Here is a 12,827-nt window from a genome sequence, read left to right as displayed (position 1 = left end):
AGAGGCAGACAGAGAGAGGCAGACAGAGAGAGGCAGACAGAGAGAGGCAGACAGAGAGAGGCAGACAGAGAGAGGCAGACAGAGAGAGGCAGACAGAGAGAGGCAGACAGAGAGAGAGAGGCAGAGAGAGAGAGGCAGAGAGAGGGTGAGAGAGACAGAGAGTGAGAGAGAGAGGGTGACAGAGAGAGAGAGGGTGACAGAGAGAGAGAGGCTGACAGAGAGAGAGAGGCTGACAGAGAGAGAGAGGCTGACAGAGAGAGAGAGGCTGACAGAGAGAGAGAGGCTGACAGAGAGAGAGAGGCTGACAGAGAGAGAGAGGCTGACAGAGAGAGAGAGGCTGACAGAGAGAGAGAGGCTGACAGAGAGAGAGAGGCTGACAGAGAGAGAGAGGCTGACAGAGAGAGAGAGGCTGACAGAGAGAGAGAGGCTGACAGAGAGAGAGAGGGTGACAGAGAGAGAGAGGGTGACAGAGAGAGGGTGACAGAGAGAGGGTGACAGAGAGAGGGTGAGAGAGAGAGGCAGACAGAGAGAGGGTGAGAGAGAGAGGCAGACAGAGAGAGGGTGAGAGAGAGAGGCAGACAGAGAGAGGGTGAGAGAGAGAGGCAGACAGAGAGAGGCAGACAGAGAGAGGCAGACAGAGAGAGGCAGACAGAGAGAGGCAGACAGAGAGAGGCAGACAGAGAGAGGCAGACAGAGAGAGGCAGACAGAGAGAGGCAGACAGAGAGAGGCAGACAGAGAGAGAGAGGCAGAGAGAGAGAGGCAGAGAGAGGGTGAGAGAGACAGAGAGTGAGAGAGAGAGGGTGACAGAGAGAGAGAGGGTGACAGAGAGAGAGAGGGTGACAGAGAGAGAGAGGCTGACAGAGAGAGAGAGGCTGACAGAGAGAGAGAGGCTGACAGAGAGAGAGAGGCTGACAGAGAGAGAGAGGCTGACAGAGAGAGGGTGACAGAGAGAGGGTGACAGAGAGAGGGTGACAGAGAGAGGGTGACAGAGAGAGGGTGACAGAGACAGAGAGGGTGACAGAGACAGAGAGGGTGACAGAGAGAGGGTGACAGAGAGAGGGTGACAGAGAGAGGGAGGGTGACAGAGACAGAGAGGGTGACAGAGACAGAGAGGGTGACAGAGAGAGAGAGAGAGGGTGACAGAGAGAGAGAGAGAGGGTGACACAGAGAGAGAGAGAGAGAGAGGGTGACACAGAGAGAGAGAGAGAGAGAGGGTGACACAGAGAGAGAGAGAGAGAGAGAGGGTGGACACAGAGAGAGAGAGAGAGAGAGGGTGACACAGAGGAGAGAGAGGGTGACACAGAGAGAGAGAGAGGGTGACACAGAGAGAGAGAGAGGGTGGACACAGAGAGAGAGAAGAGAGAGAGTGACACAGAGAGAGAGAGAGGGTGACACAGAGAGAGAGAGAGGGTGACACAGAGAGAGAGAGAGAGAGGGTGACACAGAGAGAGAGAGAGAGAGGGTGACACAGAGAGAGGGTGAGAGTGACAGAGAGAGGGTGAGAGTGACAGAGAGAGGGTGACACAGAGAGAGACAGAGGGCGAGAGAGACAGAGGGCGAGAGAGACAGAGGGCGAGAGAGACAGAGGGCGAGAGAGACAGAGGGCGAGAGAGACAGAGGGCGAGAGAGACAGAGGGCGAGAGAGACAGAGGGCGAGAGAGACAGAGGGCGAGAGAGACAGAGGGCGAGAGAGACAGAGAGTGGGTGAGAGAGGGTTACAGAGAGAGAGAGGGTGAGAGAGACAGAGAGAGACAGAGGGTGACAGAGAGAGAGAGGCTGACAGAGAGAGAGAGGCTGACAGAGAGAGAGGCTGACAGAGAGAGAGAGGCTGACAGAGAGAGAGAGGCTGACAGAGAGAGCAGAGGCAGACAGAGAGAGGGTGAGAGAGAGAGGCAGACAGAGAGAGGGGTGAGAGAGAGAGGCAGACAGAGAGAGGGTGAGAGAGAGAGGCAGACAGAGAGAGGTGAGAGAGAGGCAGACAGAGAGAGGGTGAGAGAGAGAGAGAGGCAGACAGAGAGAGGGTGAGAGAGAGAGGCAGACAGAGAGAGGCAGAGAGAGAGAGGCAGAGAGAGAGAGACAGAGAGAGGAGAGGCAGAGAGAGAGAGACAGAGAGAGAGACAGAGAGAGAGAGACAGAGAGAGAGAGACAGAGAGAGAGAGACAGAGAGAGAGAGACAGAGAGAGAGAGACAGAGAGAGACAGAGAGAGAGAGACAGAGAGAGAGAGACCAGAGAGAGAGAGACAGAGAGAGAGAGACAGAGAGAGAGAGGCAGAGAGAGAGAGGCAGAGAGAGAGAAGGCAGAGAGAGAGAGGCAGAGAGAGAGAGGCAGAGAGAGAGAGGCAAGAGAGAGAGAGAGGTGAGAGAGACAGAGAGACAGAGAGTGAGAGAGAGGAGGGTGACAGAGAGAGAAGAGCTGACAGAGAGAGAGAGGCTGACAGAGAGAGAGAGGCTGACAGAGAGAGAGAGGCTGACAGAGAGAGAGAGGCTGACAGAGAGAGAGAGGCTGACAGAGAGAGAGAGGCTGACAGTGAGAGGGTGACAAGAGAGAGGGTGACAGAGAGAGGGTGACAGAGAGGTGACAGAGACAGAGAGCGTGACAGAGAGCGTGAACAGAGACAGAGAGGGTGACACAGAGAGAGAGAGAGGGTGACACAGAGAGAGAGAGAGGGTGACACAGAGAGAGAGAGAGGGTGACACAGAGAGAGAGAGAGGGTGACACAGAGAGAGAGAGAGGGTGACACAGAGAGAGAGAGAGGGTGACACAGAGAGAGAGAGAGGGTGACACAGAGAGAGAGAGAGAGGGTGACACAGAGAGAGAGAGAGGGTGACACAGAGAGAGAGAGAGGGTGACACAGAGAGAGAGAGAGGGTGACACAGAGAGAGAGAGAGAGAGGGTGACACAGAGAGAGAGAGAGAGAGGGTGACACAGAGAGAGAGAGAGGGTGACACAGAGAGAGAGAGAGGGTGACACAGAGAGAGAGAGAGGGTGACACAGAGAGAGAGAGAGGGTGACACAGAGAGAGAGAGAGGGTGACACAGAGAGAGAGAGAGGGTGACACAGAGAGAGAGAGAGGGTGACACAGAGAGAGAGAGAGGGTGACACAGAGAGAGAGAGAGGGTGACACAGAGAGAGAGAGAGGGTGACACAGAGAGAGAGAGGGTGACACAGAGAGAGGGCGAGAGTGACAGAGGGCGAGAGAGACAGAGGGCGAGAGAGACAGAGGGCGAGAGAGACAGAGGGCGAGAGAGACAGAGGGCGAGAGAGACAGAGGGCGAGAGAGACAGAGGGCGAGAGAGACAGAGGGCGAGAGAGACAGAGGGCGAGAGAGACAGAGGGCGAGAGAGACAGAGGGCGAGAGAGACAGAGGGCGAGAGAGACAGAGGGCGAGAGAGACAGAGGGCGAGAGAGACAGAGGGCGAGAGAGACAGAGGGCGAGAGAGACAGAGGGCGAGAGAGACAGAGGGCGAGAGAGACAGAGGGCGAGAGAGACAGAGGGCGAGAGAGACAGAGGGCGAGAGAGACAGAGGGCGAGAGAGACAGAGGGCGAGAGAGACAGAGGGCGAGAGAGACAGAGGGCGAGAGAGACAGAGGGCGAGAGAGACAGAGGGCGAGAGAGACAGAGGGCGAGAGAGACAGAGGGCGAGAGAGACAGAGGGCGAGAGAGACAGAGGGCGAGAGAGACAGAGGGCGAGAGAGACAGAGGGCGAGAGAGACAGAGGGCGAGAGAGACAGAGGGCGAGAGAGACAGAGGGCGAGAGAGACAGAGGGCGAGAGAGACAGAGGGCGAGAGAGACAGAGGGCGAGAGAGACAGAGGGCGAGAGAGACAGAGGGCGAGAGAGACAGAGGGCGAGAGAGACAGAGGGCGAGAGAGACAGAGGGCGAGAGAGACAGAGGGCGAGAGAGACAGAGGGCGAGAGAGACAGAGGGCGAGAGAGACAGAGGGCGAGAGAGACAGAGGGCGAGAGAGACAGAGGGCGAGAGAGACAGAGGGCGAGAGAGACAGAGGGCGAGAGAGACAGAGGGTTACAGAGACAGAGGGTTACAGAGACAGAGGGTTACAGAGACAGAGGGTTACAGAGACAGAGGGCGAGAGAGACAGAGGGCGAGAGAGACAGAGGGTTACAGAGACAGAGGGTTACAGAGACAGAGGGTTACAGAGACAGAGGGTTACAGAGACAGAGACAGAGGGACGGTTACAGAGACAGAGACAGAGGGACGGTTACAGAGACAGAGACAGAGGGACGGTTACAGAGACAGAGACAGAGGGACGGTTACAGAGACAGAGACAGAGGGACGGTTACAGAGACAGAGACAGAGGGACGGTTACAGAGACAGAGACAGAGGGACGGTTACAGAGACAGAGACAGAGGGACGGTTACAGAGACAGAGACAGAGGGACGGTTACAGAGACAGAGACAGAGGGACGGTTACAGAGACAGAGGGACGGTTACAGAGACAGAGGGACGGTTACAGAGACAGAGGGACGGTTACAGAGACAGAGGGACGGTTACAGAGACAGAGGGACGGTTACAGAGACAGAGGGACGGTTACAGAGACAGAGGGACGGTTACAGAGACAGAGGGACGGTTACAGAGACAGAGACAGAGGGACGGTTACAGAGACAGAGACAGAGGGACGGTTACAGAGACAGAGACAGAGGGACGGTTACAGAGACAGAGACAGAGGGACGGTTACAGAGACAGAGACAGAGGGACGGTTACAGAGACAGAGACAGAGGGACGGTTACAGAGACAGAGACAGAGGGACGGTTACAGAGACAGAGGGACGGTTACAGAGACAGAGGGACGGTTACAGAGACAGAGGGACGGTTACAGAGACAGAGGGACGGTTACAGAGACAGAGGGACGGTTACAGAGACAGAGGGACGGTTACAGAGACAGAGGGACGGTTACAGAGACAGAGGGACGGTTACAGAGACAGAGGGACGGTTACAGAGACAGAGGGACGGTTACAGAGACAGAGGGACGGTTACAGAGACAGAGGGACGGTTACAGAGACAGAGAGAGAGGGACAGAGAGAGAGGGACGGTTACAGAGACAGAGAGAGAGGGACAGAGAGAGAGGGACAGAGAGAGAGGGACAGAGAGAGAGGGACAGAGAGAGAGGGACAGAGAGAGAGGGACAGAGAGAGAGGGACAGAGAGAGAGGGACAGAGAGAGAGGGACAGAGAGAGGGACAGAGAGAGGGACAGAGAGAGACACACACACGGGTACACACACACACACACACACGGGTACACACACACACACACACACTGGTACACACACACACACACACACTGGTACACACACACACACACACACTGGTACACACACACACACACACTGGTACACACACACACACACACACACTGGTACACACACACACACACACTGGTACACACACACACACACTGGTACACACAAACACACACTGGTACACACACACACTGGTACACACACACACACACTGGTACACACACACACTGGTACACACACACACTGGTACACACACACACACACACACACACTGGTACACACACACACACACACACACACACACACACACACACACACACACACTGGTACACACACACACTGGAGTACATACAGAGGCAGTCACGAGCAGGTGGCTCTCCGCCTCCCCCTGCACCCACCCCCGCGCCCAAGGGGGGGGGGGGATAGAAGCGCCGGGACACAAAGGTAAACTGCCGCCTCCCCCTCCCCCGGCGGGCAGCCACGGGTTCCCGGGGCAGAATGGGGGACACCGCGCAGCCACCACTGCCCGCCACCGCGCCCATCTCCCGAACCAAGGGGACAGGGGGGGGGGAGGGAGCGCCAGGACAGGAGGCAAAGGATGAAAAACCCACCTCCTATCCCCCCGGGCGGGCAGAGGGGGGGAGACACCGCGCAGAGGAGCCAGGAGCCGCGGGCAGACACACACCACATGTGCTCTGCCGCAGGAAGCGGAAGCCCCGCCCCCAGGCAAGTTGGCCCTGCCCACCGCCCCCAGGCACGCTGGCCTTAAACCCCACCCCACCCCACGGCGCCCTTCCATCCATTCTACATGCCGGTCCTTGGTGAAGGATGATGCCGGGGGGCGGGGCTTAATGCCGGGACGCAGGGGATTGGCCAACAAGGTAGGAAACTGCCGGGGGGAGGGGAGGCATTAAAAAAAAAAAAAAAAACTTACCAGCCGGGCTGCTGCAGTCTCCTCCTCCGCGCCGCCGCAGACTCGCGCACAGCGTACAGCGCACCGCAGCTTACTCGCGCACCGCCGGCGACAAAAAAAAAAAAACGGGGACACATTGAGGAAAATCCGGGACATTTCCGGTACACACAGAAAAGCGGTACAGCTCCCGAAAAACCGGGACTGTACCGGCAAAAGGGGGACGGGTGGTCACCCTACTTATAGTGCCGGCGACGCGACGTCGCCCGAAAACAAATACATTGCCGCCGCTGCGTGTGCTTATAGTGCACGTGACGAGCGACGTTGCCGTCGCAAAAACCTGAAGCCGGCAAAATTTGATTTTTCAAGGGCCGTCGCGTCACGTGACGGCCCTTGAACAAATCAAATAGCCGGAATCCCGCGACCCGGCCGCCCGGCGAAACATAACTTTCGCCGGTGGCGACGGGTGACGTCACCCGCCATGTCAGCAACGACGACACTATAGGCACGGCCTTAGTGTTCCGAACAGTTGCATAAATTTGTATGTAGGGTGTTCATGCAACCATCTCTTTTTCGGTGTTCTAAGATTACCTTTGTGTATGGCCACCTTCAGATCGTTCATCTTATGGCCAGAGTCGGAGAAATGGACTGTCTTTTGTTCCGTTTGTGATGCTGTGGCGGTGCAGATTAATTCTATTGTTTAGCCCCTGTCCCGTCTCGCCTACAGTATGTTGTTGCAGCCCCCTGGGCATTTCATGCACATGAGGTAAACGGCTTTGCTAGAGGAACAGGTGAACCTTCCTCTGATTTTGTACTCCAGATTCCTGTGTGGTAATTGTATTGTGCGCTGTGTGGAGAATTGTGCAGGTTTTGCATCTTGCGTCCTGGCATGGTCTTGTCCCGTTGAATACTTTACTCCTCACAATCATTTTCTTGATTATGAGGTTGTCTGTAAGATAATAAGGGTGTTTTAGGGAAGACCTGTTGCTGTCTTGTATCTTCATGGAGAATGGGTTGTAGTTCCCTGCCGATCCTGCTTAGGGCTTCTAGGTGTGGGTTATATGTGACCACCAAAAGTACCCCGTCGCTTGTCTCTTTCTGTCTGTATTCAAGGAGATCACTTATTGGTATTCTGGTGGCTTTGTGGATTTGCTGGTCTACAATTCTGTGGTTATATCCACGGTTTATGAAATCCGATCTCAAGGCTGTAATCCTTTGGCCTCTGTCTGCTGTGTTGGAGCATATCCGGTTGTATCGTATGGCTTGACTGCAGCTTCATGAGTCACTACCCTGACACGAGAATTCTCTTCACATGAGTGCTAAAGGCCATACCTATACATACTGCGCTATATGAATGCACACACAGCTATCCCTTACACATACAAATGTACAATGTAATTCTATCCCTACAGTATATACCAATAGGGACCACATAGTATCTACACACATTAATAGTAATGCAACACCCTCTTACATTTCTACACCTACCCACACCATTGGCATACACTCCCACTCCACGCACCTTTTTTGTGAAGTGCTGTATACACTGTGGGCGCTTTATAAATTTATATTTACATACACACAAACACACACACATACTCTTACATCACTAACATTCAGGGACAATTTAACACCTTAAGTCATAAGTCGCATACTCCACAGGGGGGGGGATAGCCTTCTGTCACAGATAACATTCCAGGATGCACTGTTTTTAAGTTAAAAACTTTTTTGCTTTATCCATTGTAACACCGCTGGAGGAAGAGATCAGTGTATCTCGAAAGCTCGCACAAATAAAAGCATTTTGTTAGACACAGAACGTGTGTGTGTGTGTGTGTGTTTTGTTTTATCCTGTGTACATATTTGGTATTACATTTGGCACTGTTAACTTTAAAATACTACACAATATTAACCAAAGCAGTATGAAGGGCCAGTCAGCAGAATTACAAACGTTTCGGCGCCCCCTTCTGGAACTCCTCAGCCATGTCTGGCAAATAATTTGAGGTATGCATGAAAACAAATATCTATATATAAGCAAAAAAAGCTAATATTTTACTACAGAAAGCAAAATTAGCTGATATATCGTAAATCTATCAATACTTTCAATTTAAATTAGAACACTGTGCTCAAAACATTACAGAAACTGTATTTATTAAACAATATAATGGCTGGAGAAATGTATTCTTGCTAAATACTGCAGTCCTTCTCTCCGCTATGTCAGTCAGTTCCAGATCTCGGGTATGATTACTTTCAGAATGTATCCAATATAAGAATATCCCATTCAAAATATTGGATCTAAATGTCAGCAAAATATTGGTAACCGCCATTTTTCATGTTGGATCTCATGACCCTTAAAGTACAAACACAAGAAAGGTGTAGAATTTGTTGAACTGTATTACAATTCCAAAAATATACTGATTGATATTTACGTAGCGGTCTTATTATTATTATTATTAAGACCTATTCCTGCGCTGGGAGACACCTTATTATAATTATTATTAAGACCTATTCCTGCGCTGGGAGACACCTTATTATTATTATTAAGACCTATTCCTGCGCTGGGAGACACCTTATTATAATTATTATTAAGACCTATTCCTGCGCTGGGAGACACCTTATTATTATTATCTTGAATGGGCTGAATAGTGTCTTATGGCAGAAGGCTGCTTGGTAAATAATGCCCACTATGTGCCCTGTGTCTGTCACATGCTGAATCCCCTTCCATACGTTGTTGTTGTTGTTGTTGTCACAGGAGGACATGTCTGTGTTGTGATGAGGCTCACTCACACCTATTCAATATGCTATGTGGACTTTTCCTCTGTGTGAGGGATGCTTTACGCCCCATTGACTTGGGACTTAAAGCAGCAATAGCCTCAAAATGTATTGTATTGTTACATGTTAGAACCCAAACCGGGGTGTTACCTGGAGAGGAATTGCGCTCTGACGTCTGAAACTCCCGGGTTCTAAGATCTATACAAAAAAATGCTGCCAGTAGAAATTAGTAAATACTGTACGGCCACTCAGTAATGGAGAGCTCTGACCCCAGCTCTGACCACATCTCCCGATGACTTTGCAGCCTTTCTATTGGCTGCCAGGGGGCCGCTGGCCCTGGCGGCCATGTTATGTGTACTGTTTCAGATACTGAATACAACAGACAAAACCAAGCGGTGCAGATTTCTGTTTTAGAGCATCCCTTGGAAGAGGAAGAACACGGCTTCCCAGCACACTGATTAAGAGCCTATAAGAACCCCATTGCAGCTTTTATAAACTCCATCTTTCCTCCTCATTCTCTCTCTCTCTCTCTCATACACATGTATCTCTTTATATACATTTCCCTCCATGTTTTTGATGGTGTATAGTTCTTGAGCCGTTTTGATAACTGACTTTATTCATACATCACGCACTATTGAATATGACCACAGCTGCAATCCTGAGTAAATAATATTGTGGCTGTCCTAGCCTCTTGTAATAATGACTATTGTTTAGCTCATACTACTGCCACTGAAGTGAATGACTGCAGAATGGATACACTACTTGCACAGTTTTATTGTAAGTATGTTACTGATCTTTACTGATTTTAACTTTTTTTTTCAGACTTGTACTGCATTTTGTGTTTTGCTTCAGTTTTGTTTTTAAATGTGCCCTTTAACATATTTGTTAAAATATACTTCTCGTGTATTTCTTTTTTTTTCTCCTTATCAGTTGTGTTATAGCTAGAGATGAGCACAACATTTGCACGCGTTCAAAAACTGGAACCTTTTTAGACAATTGCAACTCCTAAAAATACCACACTTTACAAAAGGCCCCTTTTTAATATTTCGTAACGACCTAAATTCACCCAGAAAACAGTGTGATCTTATTCCTGTCTCAAAATTTGCAGCTTTCATTGCGACTTTTTCAAAGTTTTAAGATTTTCACAAATTGGGATTTATTTTTATTTTGGAAAGCTTTTCTTCATTCCTTTTTTTAACAGAATACATATTTTGCATACCTTTCTCAAATGCAACTGAGAGCTGTTATGGCCATCCCTATAATTTAATAAATGTAGATCGTGTTAAAAATCAGGCCTAGTACCATTTACTTCTTTAAGCCACTCTGATCACTGCCTGAAAGCTTTGCAGAAACTATTTGACACAGTGCAGATCACTGCAAGACTCTCACAAATATTTGTGACGCGAACCGGGAAAATTGTGCACATCTCTGGTTATATCCGTGACACACCAGAGCTTAGTATCTTCATTGTGTGCTGTTATTTGATGTCACTTTCTTATGCTTTGTTGTATTTTGGTTTGGTGATGGACCTCTTCCTATTTCAGTGAGCCATGTCCTCTAACTGATGAGCAATTGGTGGCAGGGTAAGACTAGACATTCTAAACAATGTTTCCTATGTTTAGAATGTGTCTTTCTTTGTCTAATGAGTCTTCAATTCTTCTATTTTTCTAATCCCTGTATCATATTGAAAATAAAACTAACTGAAGTTGATGTAATTATATTATCCACCTTCATAATTTTTTGCAGATTGCTTACTAACATTTATGGGCACAAATCTATGCTTTACTGAATACTCAGGGATATGTTATTTTTTCCACACAGTTTCTGGTTGAAACAAATGGAGGGACAGATACATAACCACTTGAAGATAAATAAACTGAAGAGGCTAAAAAGAATGTTTTGTCTTCGGTATTTGAGGCATTAGTATCATTTGTATATTGTATATTGTATGCTATGAACAGAGTAACGGAGGAGGTGGGATGGTAGAAAATTAGAATTGAGGATAAAGTTGGCAGAATCTGTTCTCTTTGGCAGAAGGACAAAATGAGCTTCTAAGGCAGACACATGACATGGAACGGTGTCTCGTTACAAGCACTCCTCAAGTTTGTTGCTTTTATATTATTATTTTTATTGTTTATTTGCAAAGCGCTAACATATTCCGTAGCCCGGTACAATAAAAGTTAAGAGCTATATTGTAGCTTATTAACATTAACAAATACTACATACACATTCAAGGACTCGAAAATCTCTGAAAAGGTGGGGGGTGTTGTAAACATTTTTTTTTTCATTTGTAGCGTTTAGTTGATTGATTTTACATATTGAAACAAATGCCAAAATAACCCATAATAAAACAATTAAGCGGTGTCATCCTTTCTCTCTCTCCCCCCCCCCACATTTGAAGGCATCAGAGAACACACATCAGTTTGCTCTGATAATAACTAACCTAAGAGGGATTTTATGTGAAGGTGTCTGATGCTGCAGAATAGGTAGCGGTGCTGCTCAATGGAAAACCCCATCTCGGGGCAGCTTCATTGGCCGGAAATAACTGGAAGGAGGAAAGGCGGCTTAGCCTGCCAGCGACTAGCTGACCTGCCATTGGGAAATAGCAGACTGCAACTATATTTCGTGCCCCAGCAGTCTATCAAGATCAGTCTCCTTGGCCGATTAACCTAAACTTTAATTGGCACTGTCACTAAAGTAAAATTGCGGTTATCGTTGTGTAACAGCGCAAACAGCCGAAATGAGTTTTCAGGTCTCCACTTTTAATGGACAATGTACATTGTTACATAGTAGATGAGGTTGAAAAATAAACTCAGATTATTCCCTGGATCAACATCCTTCCCATGTTTACTTATTTGATATATCCCTGTATACCTTTCCTATCTAAAAAGGTGTCCAAACTTTTTTGAACAAATCTATTGTATCTGCCATCACTGTCTCCATGGGTAATGAATTCCACAGTAATAAAAATAGAACCAGCGCCATCGCCTGTAAGAACTGTGCAGGGAGACAGTGAGGGACTGCCTCTGCTCTCGCTGCGCAGCTCTTACAGGCTGCTGGAGACCCGGTAGGAATAACGCTGCGGAAGTCCCATTCAGAAGCAGGGACCCCCACTGTATTAATCCTGATGGGAAATGAGTCTCCTGAGATTTTGGGCGTGGGGAAGCTGCGATCAGGACGTGGGTCAGGCTCCCTTCAGTTGCAGTTTCCTTGCGCCCAAATGTTAAATGTGGCCCCATCTGTATCAACAGCTTCTCCGAAGGCTTAGTATTTCTAACGTACATGGCAGATGCATTTCAGGGAGCTCTATTAAACACAAATGAGCAGTATGATGTAAAAGAAAGCTTTTATGCCGCAAGATACATATCTGTAGGTGGCTCAATTAATGCCATTAAAGCCTGCAAAGTATACGAAGTGGAACAATGCAATTTCATACACTTAAAAAATGTGTGAAAGTTTGTAGTTCCATTACTTTGGTGTTCAAAGATAATGAGACAATGCAGGCAGCACCCACTTTAAACTTAGATATGCACCGTTTACATGTACAACATTGTGTTATCTTACTCGTTCTATCTTGCACAATGGGAGCATTTGGCTTTCTATACCACATTGTCTATATTGTCGTATTCTTATGAATGGATATCACATCTTATTCAATTGTGCATCTTTTCAGCAAATGCATCTCAATTACCGTATGTGATATATATTCTCCATGCTCTTAATACATTTTCTAGAGCATCGTTTATGTGATCTATATTTATCTTGTATATTTGTTGTTGTATACAATAAAAAAAGGAGAATAATACTATTATTACAAAAATAACTTGGCAATAATTTTGAAGACCATACAAAGTAGTATCTGCTCTGTGTATAAAGTAGCAGTTCTGT

At 48.5% G+C, this 12,827-nt stretch overlaps 1 protein-coding gene across 6 annotated transcripts in view; it reads left to right on the top strand.

The window, feature by feature from the left end:
* Positions 1–12,827, top strand: part of NPRL3 (NPR3 like, GATOR1 complex subunit) — a 374,812-nt gene that overhangs the window by 16,970 nt on the left and 345,015 nt on the right. For 4 of the 6 annotated variants that reach the window (XR_012787349.1, XM_075565264.1, XM_075565261.1 and 1 more), the window contains exon 4: positions 10,484–10,522. The exons of the other annotated variants lie outside the window; for them this stretch is intronic. Coding sequence is in view for 3 of the 4 variants with exons in the window: in XM_075565264.1 (XP_075421379.1) it covers positions 10,484–10,522 (39 nt within the window). In the remaining variant the exon portion in view is untranslated. The remainder of the gene's footprint in view (positions 1–10,483; positions 10,523–12,827) is intronic. 6 annotated transcript variants of the gene reach the window in all.

The sequence above is a fragment of the Ascaphus truei genome, chromosome 11, assembly GCF_040206685.1.
Source record: "Ascaphus truei isolate aAscTru1 chromosome 11, aAscTru1.hap1, whole genome shotgun sequence".
Classification (NCBI taxonomy): domain Eukaryota; kingdom Metazoa; phylum Chordata; class Amphibia; order Anura; family Ascaphidae; genus Ascaphus; species Ascaphus truei.
The sequence above is the reverse complement of the archived record's forward strand: the minus strand, read 5'-3'. Positions and strand labels throughout refer to the sequence as shown.